Source organism: Pseudoliparis swirei, chromosome 24 (assembly GCF_029220125.1).
Source record: "Pseudoliparis swirei isolate HS2019 ecotype Mariana Trench chromosome 24, NWPU_hadal_v1, whole genome shotgun sequence".
Classification (NCBI taxonomy): domain Eukaryota; kingdom Metazoa; phylum Chordata; class Actinopteri; order Perciformes; family Liparidae; genus Pseudoliparis; species Pseudoliparis swirei.
The window spans coordinates 21,303,316-21,321,168 of NC_079411.1; the positions used below are offsets into that span (position 1 = coordinate 21,303,316).

Here is a 17,853-nt window from a genome sequence, read left to right on the forward strand (position 1 = left end):
TCTTAGCCAATCAGTGGCCGTTTGAGACGCTAATATTGAGTGACATTATTTTGGACCAATACGGGCACACTTCCGGATTGCGAGCGGAGGCGGGATTTCCTACCAAATCGAGCATCGCGGCCTCTGCTGAAGGACACTTCACTCGTTCTGGTTGTACAGGGGTCGAGAGCTAACGGTAAGTCACAGCATATTTAGACATAAACGACACCTTTCACGTTTGGTTCAATAACAGTGAGTAGTAATGCACCCCCGACATATTTAAAACGCCTCTGGGATAATGTAGTGTTTAATCAGCGCTCTGAAAATGCAACGAACTGACGTGAGCAGGCGAACCTAGCTAGCTTGCTTGCTAACGAGCTTTGCAGTTAGTGGTCAGTGAAAGTCAGGATTTAAAGTGAAGTCAGTCTTAATTAAACGTGGGGTTAATAAGAAAACCGGTGTGTTACGCCTGAATGTCGTATTGCGTCAAAGCATGTGTTTAGCCTGTTGACACCTGTGAGAAAGGTGTCTGTGTGGCAGGACGAAATAAAAATGCCACTCTAATATTTACTCATGTTAAGGTGCTTGAGTTTTTTTTCTCTTTTCTTCACACTGTCCTGTCGAGAGGACTCGTCTTGTTAATTGAATTCCAATGCAGTGTTGCTAATACCAATTTAAAGGTCATCCCAGTAGTTCAACTCTAAATTGCTTATTATTTCTCGGCTATAAATGTAGTTTCCCAGGGTGACTTCTTCAAATGACTTGCTTTGTGCAACCAACAAACCCCAAATCTAGAAATAATTCAAATATATTCGAGCTAAATCTAAATAATGAATTCACAGGTCTTTAAAAATTGCAACGTTTTTGGCAGTTCTTTTTCAGCTCCAGATATTTTTGTTCCACCCAAGGTTACCGTACCATCGGTAAAGATTTAACTCTCCTCTCATACTCGTATCTTCTCGTTCTAGGACCATCAACAATACATCATGGGAGGACACGACGCAGGAACGCAGCAGCAGTTCACTGGATTTGCAAAGTACTTCAATGCCTACACAATGACAGGAAGGAGGAATGTGAGTTGTGTTTAACTTAATTTTAAATCAACTGTATTTTAATGCTTTAGCTTGAAACTTGGCATGCAATTCCCATCCTTAATTGTTTTTCTTCTTCTCTGTAGTGTGTTTTGGCCACATACTCCACATTACTAGCCATTGGCCTCTTCTTCAAATTGAAGCCCAAGAAACAGGCTGTCACAGCAAAGTGATCCGTGTAAGTCTCTACATCCTATTATTTTCCAAATGCATTGTACTTTATCAAATAAATGCTCCATTGTCTTTGTACAGGTGTCCATTTTGACCACCGTTTAACAGCTGGGAGAGGAGAAAGCATCTGGACATGCCTGTAATAAAATATCAGTTTGGTTTCCGTATGTTAACAATAAAGAACATGTATGCCCAAAACATAGAAAACACATTTGTTTGTTTTATTTACAGTGTACACCAATATAAAATACTATGATACAGTAATGTCGGCCACGTGTTGAACAAAGCAGTACTCATGGCAATGATTAAAAAGGGAAAAAAAAAACAGTCTTCAATCAACAATGGCACTTATTATGGCGATGGGATATTTGCAATGGATCAGCTTGGATTTGTGTCGGACTGAGGGACAGAACCGGAGTCGGCTAACAGCACTTTTAATGTCATCGCAGCTAAATTCTCAACGGATGTGATTTTGTAGATAATACAGTTTTTGTTCTGGTCCAACTGCAACACACACCTCTTCAGTTACTTGGGGAGGATAGGGACTATAATTGCTTCTATGGATGATTTTCTCCTAGTTCAATAATGTCTCATGGATTGTAGGAACCGGCGGCCAACAGCAGGTTCCTGCGGGTGAAGTGAAGGTGTATGACGGGTGTGGATTTTGACACGTAGGTGCCCAGCAGAAGCTCCTGGGAGTTATCCTGTAGATGGACGTGTCCTGTGGCCACTGTGAAATCATCCGTCTCTAAGTCGTCAAACGCTTTCAGAGCGTCCCACAGACGCACTGTGTTGTCCATCGAGCCTGGAATGACAAGATGACGCAGTGTCAGAAGACTTTGAAAACAACGGAAAAAGACGGCAGTGGTGTAACCTTCTGTAGCTTAATCATTCTCTCAAATATGTTTTTCTTAAAGTCTCCAAATGCATTCAGTTACATAACAGTTAATACATATTCAACGCATGTCAAGTTAACCCTCCTATTACCTTTAGGGTCAATTTGACCCGATTCAATATTTAACAGCTCTAAAAAAATGATTAACATCATTTTTTTATGCTTCATATTTCATGACTTGCTAATTTATTGGGGACAACTGGGAAAACATAAAATTCACATGTTTTCACTGTCCTGTACAATTTGACACCAGGGAGTTTTTCACTGTGTAACATAAGAAATATCTACTTTTTTATTTATTTAAAGGGCTATTTAGGTAGTCAACATACAAACAAACATACCTCACACTTAAACTTGCGAAACAATATAAATTCTAATAATTTTCTCTAGGTTTTAATTGCTGGGGTCAAATTGACCCCAGGGGTAAAAGATGTTAGTAAATTTGAAGGTAACAGGAGGGTTAAAAAGATGTCGCCCACCGGAGGCGAGGATCTCTCCATCTCTGCTGAACCGGAGGGAGTAGATGGAGTCCGTGTGGCCTTTGAGCTCTCCAAACATCATCCCGTTGCCAATGTCCCACAGAAGAACTCTGCCATCGGTGGCTCCCGAAGCCAAGAACTTCCCATTGGGAGAGAAGGCCAGCGCATGGATGGGACCCTGGAAGACAAAAGTGGAAGGCTGGCTGAGTGGTGGTCTATGCAGGAGTGGATGCTGTTCGCTGTGCTGGGACTCTTTAGCATATTTAACTCTGGGGGCCGTAAAGGAAATTCTCTGAATAGCATTACTTTATTATAGCAAGCACCAGAAGTCATAGAGGTCTTGCTCACAGACTCATGGTGTAGAACAGTGGCTATCAAACATGTTTTCAGGGATGTACCTCCTGTAAAATATTAGTACCCCTGAACCAGTGGGAAAAATGTTGGTCAAAAGAAAAAGACGTAATACACAGTGCTATGCCATTAGTGTCTGATTTGATATAAAATATATAAAAATCAGTTTCTAAACTTACACATACTTTTTAAAGGATTTTTTAAAATGAATAATAATTTTAAATATTTAAAAGAAATCTCATGTACCCCCAGTCGAGAACCACTGACAGTACATTTTATGTCAAATTGGCTAGCTACATTTAATTTATTGGTATCAACTTGGTTTTGATGTTGTATATGAATCACGTCACAATATTTGCTAATGCAGGAGTCGAACTAGACTAAATCATTCCCATATATGCTAACTAAATGACATTTTTTTAGATGCTTAATTTCATTACTTTAGACGAGCAATTAGGCGTTCATGATTATGGCCCTACGGCAGTAAGAGAAGCCACAGGTGTGGGGGCTCTGCTCTGGACACTCGTCTGACCTTGTGACCGGTGAAGATGCGCACGCAGTTTCCATTCAGGACGTCCCAGAGTCGGATGGTGCGGTCGGAAGAACCCGTGGCCACGTAGTTGGAGTTGGGGTGGAAGCGGGTGCAAGTGATATCAGCGAGGTGGCCAGAAAACATCCTCAGAGGCTGGTAGTGGTCCGTTGCCCAGAGACTGTTGGAGAAAGCACAATGGTAAGCAATGGTGGGCGGCTGTGTACCCACACTGTGTCTTTCTCTGTTTTAATGAAGAATATGTGGGGGGGGGAAACGGTTTCTTACCGGGCAACTCTGTCATGTCCCCCGGAGATGAAATAGTACCCGTGTGGGGAGAAGTGCGTGTCCCACACCGGGTAGTTGTGACCTTTGTAGCCCACCAGACAGGTAAACGTTTGGAGACTCCACAGCCTGACGGTGCCGTCTTCAGAACTCGATAGCAGGTAGTTCCTGAGTCAAAAACAGGAAGGTCAACACCAATTACAAGTTGTATTAGTCAGGGGTCTCAACCTTTTTTTAATACTCTGAAGCTAAGTGCACAGATTGAGTATCATAATGTTGTAATGTAAGCCACAGCAAATGAACAATTAAATGATTTATAAAAGCCCTGTGAACATAGTATGCTTGCCTATTGCCTAATTATTAGGCAATCTATCAGGCCCTAATAGATGTAAGAAACTGGACAGCTTTTATTCAATTGAATTTAAAAACTTGAAAAATAAGTTGTTGTTTATTCTGTGCATCCGGGGAGAGGGATCCCCCCGAAGGTTTCTTCCCCTTTTCTCCCACTGAAAGGGCTTTTTGGGGGAGGGTTGTTCCTGATCCGATGTGAGGTCCAGGACAGAGGATGTACGACATCATAGTGTAAAGCCCTCTGACGCTAATTATTGAATTCAATTCAATTCAGTTTATTTGTGTAGCCCAATTTCACAAATTACAAATTTGTCTCGGAGTGCTTTACAAATCTGTACACATAGACATCCCTGTCCCAAAACCTCACATCGGACAAGGAAAAACTCCCAAATAACCCTTCAGGGGGAAAAAAGGGAAGAAACCTTCAGGAGAGCAACAGAGGAGGATCCCTCTCCAGGATGGAAAGGTGCAATAGATGTCATGTGACCAGAAGGACAGATTAGAGTTAAAATACATTCAATGAATATGACAGAGTGTATGAATAGTTTGTAGTAGGCATATTCCACGATGGAGACCTCCACGATCCATCAGGCAGATGGCGGAAGAGAGGAGGAGTGGGCGGAGTCTCAACAGTTGTATTGAATTGAATTGTTTCCAGCAACACAAACATCAAATTACTGCCATCCACTAAGTACCTGCTTGAATACTTCAGGCCTGTTGCTCTATAAATATTGGCATCTTGTTTGACTGTAATCTGAGTTTTGAGCTGAAACAAATGAAAAGACTTGTACAAACATGCTTTTATTCCACCTATGTTGAATACGGCAGGCTTCTTTTAAATCTAAGCTTAAAGTATTATCATATTCCACCAGCTTCCTGATTTCACCTGACTCTGTTTTTGAATTCTGTTTTGGGGGTTCTGCTATTTTTAACGTGTAATGTGGTTTGTTTTATTCTTTTACTGCTGTGTTTTTATTTGTTCTTTACTTTCTATGTCAAGAAATAACTTTGTTTTGAAAAGGGCCATACAAATAAAGACTTTATTTTTATTATTATTTTACCTGTCTGGGCTGAAGCTGATGCCATACACTGGGCCACTGTGTCCATAGAGGATCTTTGACTCGCTGGCCGTCTTCTCATCCATGATCCTCTCCAGCACATCGTCCGACTCTTTGTCAATCAGATTCAAGTCTAGAGAGAGAAAGCGTGTTATAGAAAGTCACAGTAACATCAAGCTGGGTCGCCATGGTTACAGCCTTGCCCTGTACCTGCTGCAGACTTGACCTTGCGGAGCTTTTTCGGCGTGACACTCCACACCCGGACTGTGGAGTCAGCAAAGCCTCCTGCGATCAGGCTGGAGTCGTCTGTGAAGTCCACTGCAGTCAAACCCTGCGAGAATCATAATACACATTATTATTGTGTACGTTGACAATGAACTGTCTTATTATCCATCACTCGGTTATCAAAGTTGTTACCTGGTAAGCGTTGAGGAAAGAGTAGAAGCAGATGGAGGGCAGGTTATCTGGTCCCAGGCGGACCCTCTTGGTGGCCTCCTTCATGTACATGATCTTGTCCAACTTGTCTGAATCCTTCAGTTCTGGAAGAGGGATCCTGAAACAACAATGTCAACCGTCACTGACTGGTGGATCCATAACAGGGTTCATACACATCTTGACCAATGGATTTCCAGGACTATAAACCAAATTTTCACGACCAAACATTTTGTGAAATGTCGGTGTATATACGATAGTGGGTTATCCCTAAGCTGCTGTTGCTATGGCCACCGAACTTTTCAGTTAAGTTGCGTTCACTCGCAGCGCGGGAAAAAAATAATAATTGCAACGCGAGTATGAGCGCGTATGCCGGCTTATATTTTGAGCGTCTTTCTTTTAAAAACACATTAATTATTTCAAACTCTGCGGAAATGAACACGTGAATATAACACATTTCAAAGACTTTTACAAAACTTTTGTGATTACATTTCTTTCAAGGACTTTTACAGGTCTGGAAATAACCATTTTAAAATTCCAAAACCATTTCAGGTTTTCCATAATCTTACGAACCCTGCAGAAGCAATTTACGGATTAAAAAAAAAAAAAAAGGAGCTTGTGAGTCATAAACTCAATAATTACAATTATGACTATCTTCTAAAACATAGAAATGTGTAGAGTCTTGGATGTGTGCCAGTCACAACAGTATGGACCGTCTTGTCCTGTACGTGGATAGGTACTTTCCTAATTCATGCTATAATGTTGAACTGAACCGCCCTCAACACTGCAGCTTACTTCTAATGGATCGGAATGCTCTGGTAACAACATTAACTGATGGAGACATAGAGCGTTTCAATGCTAGGCAGCAGCTTGGGTCCATGTTTACTTTCTGCCATTCACATAGAGTGCGACAGGAAGTAAAGCTGGGACACATGTGGAATGTTTATGTTTACAAATGTGACTCATTTCTTTACCTAGTCTGTGACGGTGCATGAGGATCCTGCTTCTTGTTCTTGGAGCCCATGCTGTCCTTTTTGGGTTTCTTCTTCTTGGGTTTACCCTCCTCATTCTCTGCCTCCTCGTCCTCATCATCGAGAGGCAGCTCGATTTCTGGTTCCTTCAGCAGACCATAGTAAACCTGTATTAACGATAATAAAACAATGAGATCGGGAGAAGAGAATGGGCGAGACAAAGAAAACCCATCATGTTCGAGTGCCGGTGCATGAATCCAACCTTCGCCTTATTGGCCTCTCGTTTGCCCTCTCCGGCCAAGCTGCCGGACATGGCGTCAATCTGGCTCTTGCTGCGCGGCATGCCATCGAAGATGTCGATGTAGAGATGCTCCTGTATGATATTCCAGATCTGGTTGTTCTGGCGCTCCTGCAGGTGCCTCTTCAGCAGCTGGTAAGAGTCGCGGGAGATACGCAGGACAAACTTGCTGGTGCGGAAGTCCAGCAGAGTCTCGTTGCCTCTCATGTGCTCCCTCTTGGACAAGCTGGACAAAATCCGCAAGTCATCTTCGTAGTAACACTCCTGATCACCGGTGTACCTGAGATGGTGAGAAACAAAAAGGAGGAGGCGCGGTTTATCAACCGTGCAGGATTTAATGCTAAAAAACAACATCACGTTCAGTGTTTAGAGTTTGAAACTCACTTATCGAAGAACGCCTTGGCCTCGCTCTCGAAATTGTTGTACACCAGTTCCAGGTACATGTGCACAAACAGCGGGTAGAAGACTTGGGACAGCTCCGCTCGGTGACAGTCCAACACCGATTCTATGAACCTCTTCAGGCCGTTGTAGTAAACCGGGTACAGCTTTGGGTCTCCCTGCTGGCTGTAAGCCGACAGCACCACATTGACATCTGGCTGGTCCTCCCCAGAAGCTGTTGGAGAATAAGTCTCAGTGAGATGGGCACGAAGCTAAGCTTTAAAAAAAGACATATGTATATACCTTAACTGTCATTTAGGTAAATTATTTTAATATAATGGCTCTATAACACAACTTTTGAACTACGAGATGATGACGACAACTAAGCAGCTGTAGGAGAAACCTGCTAAGTCTAGGTGGAGTAATTTCTTCAGTTATTGTTGCTACTTTAAAAAGTGTCAACAACAACAACATGTTTGTGATCACCTCTGAAACTCAATGACCATAAACACAAAACACCTCATTATAATGTAACTCATACATCTTTGCAAAACATACTGTCTTTACAACAACAACACTTTAACTGTGAATCAGAGCAGTTGGAATCAGCATATTGTAGTTTTTGTATTTCTGGTCATTGAAAGTAGGATCATAGCAACTCTAGTCATACACGTGATATGTATGATTCAAAGGAGAAATACTTATTTATGATGTTAGCTTATATTTTATATATATATATACATATATTATATATTCTCAGCAAACGTTTGGATCCACGATGCAACAGCGTTCCACACAATAAAACAAGTTGTACATCGGACCTTTAGTTGGCGCCGGAGGTGCAGCGGCGGCGGATGAGGCGGTCACCCGGCTGAGAAGAGCGCTCGCATCCCCGCCTTCTGCGTCTCCGCTTCCCGCAGCAGCACCTGAACCCGCCCCGGAGGAGTCGTCCGCCTTCAGGTCTGGAGAATCCTCCGGTAATCCCGCTTCACGACGCAAAATGTCCACGGACTCGGTCAGTTTGTTCTTTCTCAGGAATTGCAGTACTGCCAGCAGCGTCTGCTGGTCCTCCGGGGCTCCCGCCGCGGATTTATTACTCCCCGCCGACGGAGCACTGGAGCCGGGGGACGCAGACGGTGGTCCTGCGTCGTTTGCATTATTATTTCCTGTGCCGTCGCTCGATGGTTCCGTTTTTATGTCTTTTTCTTCGACCGCGTCGACCAGACCACCTTGTACGGCCGCCATTTTAAAAATGAAATGCGCATGTGCGAGGTTTAAAAACGGAAAACACTCGCCGTGTAAGATCAGATCACCTGATTGGTGCTTACTGATGTGACGTCATCCCGTGTAGCGCAGATCTCCCGCCTCCCACCGGCGGCTGTCACTCAGCGGAAACTCGTCTGCTGGTGTTAAAGCAACACTATGTAACTTTTGGACCTTAAAATAACAGCTTGAAAAAAATTGTGCCGCTTCAATGACTTTTAATATGACGATTTGCGTCTCCGCTATTGCCATCGGGGGTCTGTGGGGAAATAACTCCGCTATGTAAGATTCTGGAGCCGCCCGGTATATCCGGCGGATGTACTCGACCTGCTTTCTGGCAGTGATTACGCAATGTCATAAAGTGCCACTCCACGCTCGCAGCTACAGTATAAGGGTAGCTTTTTTTTGTAGCTTTTTGGTGTTGTCAACAATATTGTGTTCGATCACTTGTACTCCACATTTGCAGTCCCCCAAAACAAAAGGAAATGACTGCACGCGCACACCCCCCCCCCCAAAAGCCGGCAAACAGCTGATCGACCAGGCAGAGACTGGCGAGACGCCGCGTTCAATCCCCGCGCTACTTCACCCTAGTCCGGTAGGTGCTGGGCCAGTTCACAGTGTTCCTGCGCAGTCTTCTATTAGTGATCCCACCCATTGGTATGAATCCAAAATAGAAAGTCGCCGGTTGCTGCCGTTCTGAGTCAGCCGTCGGTCAGCGCGCTCCAAACAAAAAAAAACTCGCGTCACCTCCCCCTCGTCACCTTTTATAACCCGTGACACGTACAAATAATAATAATAATAATAATAATATTATAATACAGGACAACACATGATCCCAACTCAATACAAGTGTATGCGAGGCTGCATCTATCGTCACTGGGTATTTACGACACTGAAATCGATACCAAAATACCTAAAAACCTGAAGGGGGCGCCAAAAGTGAAAAGTTACATAGTGTTGCTTTAATTGGAACAATATCTAAATGTATAACCCGTCAGATGATCATCAACAGGTTCATTTGAGCTCCAATAGTTCTCAAAGCTAAGATATAAATATATTTACCAAGAATAGTTGTTGCACCTTTTTTATTTTCATTATATTTAAACTCCTGTAAACTGTATGCATTTGAAGACTAATTATCATATACTAAGTGAAATAGTTCTATGTATACTTCACTTAAGGGGTGTTTTTAAAAAACTAAATAGAATATTTCATTTATAATTATGTATGTACCATTTTGAACCAGATGGTGGCACTTTGGTCCCACATAACTCCTGAGCATCCACACCAGATAACCTCCTCGGACAAATGTTGAAGAGAAACCAAGCTTAAACTAATGATAATCGTCACTGTTGCTTAATATACTGATTATTTTCTCAATTGTTTTGTTTTTCAAAAGGACAGCAAATGAAAAATGTACATCAGACGTTCCGGGACCTCTCGTGTGGTTTTGTCCAACCAATGTTCAAAAATCAAAGATATTCAAATGCCATCCATCAAGAGTAAGAAAACCAGATACTATTCACATTTAGGAAGCTGACACCAGTACATATATACACACACACATATATATATATATATGTACATTCAACATTTAGTTTTTAGAGACATATAGCTTTGCCCTAGAATCCATGCTTTTAAGACCGCTTGTGTTCATGGACTATCCCTCTGTGCTCCACAGTCTCATATCATTGTAATACAATGCACCCTTTATTTGAAATACAGTTAATAAATGTCAGTCAACGGGTGATGCAATAAAAGTGAGGAACACACAGGTTTTAAATAGCATTGTGATCTTGAAAAGCACTTCATCAAACTCAACTTTGTGTTTTGAACACTTGGATTGATTTAATTGTAGCAGTGGAGTCAGAAAACACATTACGAATAAAACTACATACAAGTATCAGCAGTACCCACTTTGCATTCTGCTGATGCTGGATTTCTGCCCACACAGAATAACACACCTTCTTCCCTCTGACTCCCTGTCAGAGATGCACTCATATCGCTGACTGTGCATTATTTGGGTCAGCGCAGTGTCTATTTTCATTTCTAGGCGACTGTCAGTCAAGAATCCGGCTTTAACCGCATTTTTTTCTATTTTCAAACAGTGCGCCGCCTTTCTCATTCAGTTCACGTCTCTTTCACAAAGTATTTTCCTCAATTTCTGTCTTAATTATAACGCCTCATGAATTTGAATGTATGTACACGTTACAAAATCTTTCTTCTAACCTGTACTGCTCAATTAATTCTCGTCGAGCTCAGATGCGCCGTGATCTCTCCGGCTCATCCACACTGGAGTGATAACTCAGCGGCAGGTTTAACGACTGCAGACCCAGGTCCATGGGTCCAGGGACAAAGGAGGAGAAGGGGTTCACAGCAGAAGCAGGAGGGCGTTGTGTAACATTGCGGCGGTGGAGCTCGGCGAGTGGGAGGGAGATGGGGGTGGGGCGGTGGGGACGTTTTAGTGGGTGTGTGGGAGACAAACGCGTTAACATCAGCAACTCGGGGCGTGGTCGTCATCAGCGCAGGTTCATTGCAACGCTGCTGATGAGGGACTGTGAGGAGGATACATGGATGACAATATATGTGGTGTAATACTAAAATCAGCAATTTGAATACGCGTGTTTGATGCTCTTTTTGTAATTCACCCTCTGCAGATATGCAGCTGACCCTGAGGACACGTGCCAGGTTAAAGGCTCATGATCTCAGATCTATAAGTGTTCCCTTCATATGATATACATGGAGCCCTTTGTGCTGGGTGATTACTGTGTCCAGCACCTGTGCCACAATAAAGAAATGAGTGTGACAAGTGCTTCTTGTATTTATCAGATATTTATTTTTAAATTATAGAAAAATGAATGGTAATTAAAGTCTCTTGCGGCCGCTTTAATGCCTCGTGCAGCTCGCCGATGTTAATATTGATTTAAAATAACTCTGATGTCAGCTGGTAATCGAGGATTTAATCGTGTTAAGTGAGAGACAACGGGCTCTTGAGGTTCTGACCCTGTAACAGCACCAATTTAGAAAATGCCAAAGAACATTTTAATGGAGCATTTCTTCATTTACTTTTAATCTATTTGATTTCTTCTAATTGTATTAAACAAGTCTAGATGTTGGTGTGTGTGTCGAGCTATATAACATGTTAAACGCTTTCTTCCCTCTCCCATAAAATGGTGACAAAAAAGCTGAATCCGAATCAGAAACATTTATTTTTTGCTTGGTGTTATATAATATAATATAATAATTTGACTTGGCGGCATGGTGTGTACATTAGACAGACAAACAAACAACAACAATCAACACAGTGCAAGAATGTAAACATTACATCTGCAATGGTATAAAATAAAAGTGCACCAACAGATAACAATGCTGTAGACCAGGTACTGTAAGCGTGTGTTAAAGTGACATGTGACATTAAATATTAAGTATAAAGACGTGTTCATTTCACTGACCTTCACCCACTTCCGTAACCTTCTGTCCTACGCTGTGTGTGTGTGTGTGTATAGTCTTATTATATTAAAAGTACTCGGCCTCATCCGTGATGATGACGAGTCTGCATATAGGCGGGAAGTTGAACAGCTGGTCCTGTGGTGCGGTCGCAACAACCTAGAGCTGAATACGCTTAAAACCGTGGAGATGACAGTGGACTTCAGGAGGAGCCCCCCAGCACTGCCCCCCCTCACCATACTCAATAACACTGTGTTGGCTGTGGAATCCTTCAGGTTTCATGGGATCCACAATCTCCCAGAACCTGAAGTGGGAACCTAATTTTTATTTATTCTTTATTTCAGACACCAAGTTCCATATAAAAATAACAGACATACAACTATAAAAAAGAGAGAAAACAAGAAGATACAACATACATAATACAGTTCATTGGAAAGTATGAAGACTTTTGTGCCAATGTCGTCTTATGTTCGAAGTAAATCGATAGCAGCTTTTTAGAGGGTTGACCAGAGCCTCTACTATACAGTTCTCAGATTTGTCCAGTCGACACATGAAACCATACATCAATTGTCTCAAGAGCGCCTCACAGGTTGGTATGTGCTTGGACACAAATAACTGACTAGCACTATGCCACCTAGGCACATGAAGCAGCAATCTAAAAGCATCATTGTAAGCTACTTTCAGTCTCTGTATACTCCTTTTCCTGTGATTAGACCACTAATGTCAACACAATCATCAAGAAGGCCCAGCAGAGGATGTACTTCCTGCGCCAGCTTAGGAAGTACAACCTGCCTCAGGAGCTGCTGATCATGTTCTACACCGCAGTTAGAGAGTCTGTTCTGTGCACTTCAATCACTGTCTGGTTTGGATCGGCCACCAAACTGGATCAGAACAGACTCCAACGGACAGTCAGGTCTCCAGAGTCAGGAAACGGGCAGGAAAGATCACCGCAGACCCCTCCCACCCCGGACACAAACTATTTAAACTCCTCCCCTCTGGTAGACGCTACAGATCACTGTTCGCCAAAACCTCCAGACACAAAAACAGTTTCTTCCCCCTCGCCGTCTCACTACTGAACAGCTAACCCACTGTAGCATATATATTTATATATTTATCCCTGTACTTCTCGCACTCTCCACTTCTTCTTGCACTACTGTTTCACAGCTACTGTACATAGCCATTCCGCCTTGTATATACTTTCTTAAGTCACTTTCTTAAACTTCTTAGACCGTTGCACTGTTTTGCACTATTTGTTTTGTACTGCACTGTTTTGGTTTGTATTGTGTTGTAATGTACACTACCGTTCAAAAGTTTGGGGTCACCCAGACAATTTCGTGTCTTCCATGAAAACTCACACTTTTATTTATCAAATGAATTGAACATTTCATTGAACATATAGTCAAGACATTGACAAGGTTAGAAATAATGATTAATATTTGAAGTATTAATTTTGTTCAACAAACTTCAAGCCTAAAGGAAGGCCAGTTATAGCTTATATCACCAGCGTAACTGTTTTCAGCTGTGCTAGCATAATTGCACAAGGGTTTTCTAATCAGACATTAGTCTTCTAAGGCGATTAGCAAACACAATGTACCATTAGAACACTGGAGTGATAGTTGATGGAAATGGGCCTCTATACACCTATGGAGATATTTCATTAGAAACCAGACGTTTCCACCTAGAATAGTCATTTACCACATTAACAATGTATAGTGTGTATTTCTGATTAATATTATCTTTATTGAAAAAACAGTGCTTTTCTTTGAAAAATAAAGACATTTCTAAGTGACCCCAAACTTTTGAACGGTAGTGTATATTTTGTGTAAGCACACTGAGAGTCACTTTACCAAGTCAAATTCCTTGTTTGTACAAACTTACTTGGCCAATAAAACCTGTTTCTGATTCTGATTCTGAAGTATGTAAAGCTGCTCACATGCTCTTCACAATAGTAATGACGTGTTCAGAGGAGAGACACACGCTCACTTCAATCCTCCTTTCACACCTCAGTGATTACTTTTTCTCAGTTTCTCTCAGTGTGTGAAGCTGGAGGACTCTCCCACCACCCTCCCATCTCTCGCTATCTCTCTACCTTTCTCTCTCTCTCTCATCCTCTCTCTCCCTCCCCCTCTCTCTCTCTACCTCTTTCTCCCTCACCTCTCTAACTCTCTCTACCGCTCTCTCTCTCTTTCTCCCTCTCCCCCCTCCCTCTCTCTCCCCCTCTCTCTACCTCTTTCTCCCTCCCCCTCTCTCTCTCACTCTATCTCTCTCCACCTCTTTCTACCTCCCCCTCTCTCTCTCTTTACCTTTTTCTCCCTCCCCCTCCCTCTCCCTCTCTCTCCCCCTCTCTCTCTCCCTCCCTCTCTCTCCCCCTCTCTCTCTCTCTGAGGAGGCATCAGGGTGTGGCCTCACCCAGCAGCGACACCTCTGTCGGAGCACAAAAGCCCTCAAAGAAAACTATTTCATGTTTCACTTAAACCCCTGAAATTGAAATGTCTGTAGAGCCACAGCATATATACCTTTTGAGAGAAATGACATTGTACATTGTGCAACCCAAACATTACAATGGCATGTCAATTGCTGCCTGTAGGCCTACTTCTTATGCTAACATTCACATAGTAGGCTACCAGTGATGCTGATACCGGTGACATGCAAGACTGATTCGAGTTGAAAGGCCTTTTCTTTGTGTTTACGTGGTGAATGCACTTCAGGGGGATACACTGTCCCCTCAAGCTGCTATGCTAATCTACCAGTACAAATATCCTCTGATGAGATCGGAGGGCAAGGTTTGTAGCAGATGTGCTAATTGTCATCGGTGGCACCTCCCCCCCCCCCCCCCCAAGTGTGAAATAAATAAGCAGCAAATTACACATTTTTAGTTGTAGTTTCACCGAGACACACGCTGTAAAACTACAACTAAAAAGGATGAACGGCGAAAAGCTTTTAAATAAGATTCACTGTGCAGCAAAGAGCGACGATGTCGTCCTGGGAGCGCAGGGCGGGGCGTCGCAGTTTCAGTCACTTTCAGTGGTTTTTATTTTAGAGCATGCACGTGTGTGTGTGCATCATTTCTCCCGCATGCGAGACATGGCGCAGTCGAGCTGCATCTAATGATTGAGATGGATTCACCATCCCCAAAAGATAACGTCTGCTTTTGGAAGGGCCCATTAGAATAATCGTATAGGGATGCTGTGTTTGTCCGTCCTCACTTCCTTATGATGGCGTTATTGTTCTCCAAGGAGGGGGAAACCCAGACACCGGAGAGCGAGCGTGTGAAGCAGACGCTCTGTGATGCTCACCTGCACATTTTAAAGGAGCTGTTGCCTTTCTCCCGCATAGCCGCTGCCCGTCTCTATGAGCACGGGGGGGGGGGGGGGGGGGAAACGGTCAGCAAATGCAACTAAAATCCCCCGCTGAGATGCAAAGGTAAATAATTCATGAGGAAGTGACTCTCAGAAGAGGTGGGAAAAATGCCTTAAGAGAAGCACAAGGGGAGGGAGAGAGTGGGGGTGGGGGAGATGAAGGGAGAAGAAGGAGGTGAGGCAGCATGGTGGATGGGATGGGTGGGGGATTGGGTCAGGGGGGGGGGCGTGGCATCGCTCAGGGGAGCAGTAACGAGGAAGAAAGGACGGTGCCTTAAACCGAGAGGATGTGCGGTTGATGGAGAGATGCTCGGATGAAAGAGAGAGGGGAGAGGCAGGTGTAAAGGAAGAGAAGTCGCGGTAAAAGGGGATATCTTGCGGTGAAGTGAGCTGAACGAGTGAAATAAAGGGGGGGGGGGGCAGGATTTCTCTTCTGGTAGTCATGAGCAACCATGAGAAATTGCGACTTCATCCCGTTTAATCACACCGGGGTGAAACAATAGAACAGAGCAGCCGTGTTTGTGATGGACTCGTTGCCAATTAAAGCCAAATTGGACTTGACGCACAGAATATTGGACCCTCGTGTGCGTTGTTCTCACTGGGGGGGATCAAACCTTTCTCCAAACTGAAACATCTTCTTTCTTTTTTTTACACTAGCACTATCATACAATTTGGAGTTAGAAATACTTGGTTTAGCTTGTATAAAAAATAAGATGGAATCCATCTTTACGTAACTCACTCAAAGCTTTCCGGTTAGCTTTTATCTGTCACTCTTTGTCTTATATAGCCGCTCCTATTTTCTTTGGCCTGTGTGTGTGTGTGTGTGTGTTTGTGTGTGTGTGTGTGTGTGTGGAGAGGCTATGTACAGAGAGTTCTTACGTTCCATGGTGCCAATGTTGAGAGCTTTTTGCCCATTCAAGTGGAATAATGGGTGTGAAGGCAGAGCTGTGGCACCAGCGCTCTCCATTTGGGGGAATGAAGTCTGCATTATTCAATACTGACCTCACTGGAGGTTCTGCATCATGCACGCAGTTGTCGGCTCCGCCGGCCTCACGGATGTGTGATGGTAGCCACATGCAAAGCAACCCCGTTCAAATCCCCCAGAAGAAATACAGTCTTTACTCTGTCAAAGTGCCCTTGAGTAAGGCATTTAATCCCCGTCTGCTCAAAGGCAACTGCTACAGTGACTGTTAATACGAGTTTGAGGGAGGAGGAAAGTCATTTTAGTCTACTATATCCAACTTTCTCAAACTAAAACCAGGAGTTTGACATTTGCTTTCTTGAGTGTTGATCTGTGACGCGTTCATGTTTGTACAATAAACATAATAAGCTCCTTTTTTTCCCGTAGCTGCAAATGGAAAAGAACTATAGATATAACTTGTTAATTGCTGAACTCTCGTAGGTGGATTATTTTTAACCTTGAGATTCTATTTCCGATCGTTGGTTAAGCTAACGGGCTTAGAGGCAGCTTCATATATATCAATCTTTTCATTTTAGCAAGAAATAAAAAAATACATTCAGACCTATTTGTATGTCAGTTTTCTTTTAAGTAATTTCCACTTCATGGTGCTGTTTCCTTTGTTTCATTATGTGTCAGTTTAACTGCCATACATATTATTGATGTCATTATTTAATACGCTTGTTTACATATTATTTGTACAATGTGTTACTTGAATATTGATTCTGTTTGTAAATTTACACTTGATAGGAACTATTTTTTCGTCCTATGTTGTGCTGGGATGCATTTAGGTGCGACCATCACCTGAAGACATGTGCAGCGGTGTAGAAGTTTAGTATATTCCGCTAAAAGATTTAAGTTAAAGACGTTTAAGTGACAACAAAGTGGTGGTTTCTCAAATATGATTGTTTTCTAAGTGGACCCATTTCCCTGTCGGTTGCGTGCAGTCAGCGAGTTCGACTACCACTCCCTAAAATAAATACACGACACCTTAGGAATAAATCCATCATAACCGAAGAACTATATTGTGTATTTTCTGGATGGCGTGATATAGTGAGTGTCTTGAAACAAAACTAAATCAAGCCAGTAGTAAACTGCAGTAACATCTAGACCATGTACATTGCTGTAGGCTCCTTAGGCCTTGGTATGCTGATGTTGTCATTTCGCTTTAATGAGCTCATATTGCATCATAGCCTGCTATCCCACTGTGGGGTCATCCCTGTGTTCCCATGGGGTGAGAGATCGGTCAGGGCTAGCTTTGCGGTTCAAAAAGAGTGCAAAAGAACGAAGGTATAGATGGGCTGCTTCAAAAGCAGTTAGAAGGTCATCTGCTTCCGAACATGTGGAGTTATTAGGACCATAATGCATTAATTCATGAAGTGACGTTGTGTTCACTTTCTGCACAGCCTCTCATCGCTCTCCTACGTGGGCCCTCCCCATGCATGTTCTGTCAGTAGATCTAACCAGACACTTGAGCGCCCCCCCCCCCCTTCCCGAGACTGCAGGTTCCACCCAACACAACGTTGTGCCCCACTGTTCTCTTCATCACGATGAATAA

General features: G+C 43.0%; 2 protein-coding genes and 1 long non-coding RNA gene across 3 annotated transcripts; 2 read left to right on the forward strand and 1 right to left on the reverse strand.

Annotated features, from left to right (window-relative positions):
* The first annotated feature begins 94 nt into the window (after positions 1-94).
* Positions 95-1,452, forward strand: atp5md (ATP synthase membrane subunit k). Its single transcript, XM_056409931.1, has 4 exons — positions 95-175; positions 948-1,052; positions 1,157-1,248; positions 1,323-1,452. Exons 2-3 carry the CDS (start codon positions 966-968, stop codon positions 1,241-1,243), a joined length of 174 nt encoding a protein of 57 aa, XP_056265906.1. The 5' UTR covers positions 95-175; positions 948-965; the 3' UTR covers positions 1,244-1,248; positions 1,323-1,452.
* On the reverse strand, positions 1,438-9,923 carry taf5 (TAF5 RNA polymerase II, TATA box binding protein (TBP)-associated factor). Its single transcript, XM_056409929.1, has 11 exons — positions 8,090-9,923; positions 7,275-7,503; positions 6,855-7,170; positions 6,596-6,759; positions 5,607-5,742; positions 5,400-5,520; positions 5,193-5,322; positions 3,784-3,948; positions 3,499-3,676; positions 2,616-2,793; positions 1,438-2,046 (listed from the first exon to the last, which is right to left on the reverse strand). The coding sequence occupies exons 1-11, from the start codon at positions 8,511-8,513 to the stop codon at positions 1,832-1,834; spliced, it is 2,256 nt and encodes a 751-aa protein (XP_056265904.1). The 5' UTR covers positions 8,514-9,923; the 3' UTR covers positions 1,438-1,831.
* On the forward strand, positions 8,197-11,721 carry LOC130190494 (uncharacterized). The gene is made up of 2 exons (XR_008830980.1): positions 8,197-8,283; positions 9,931-11,721. It is a non-coding gene; the product is annotated as an uncharacterized LOC130190494 (long non-coding RNA).
* Positions 11,722-17,853: the final 6,132 nt, after the last annotated feature.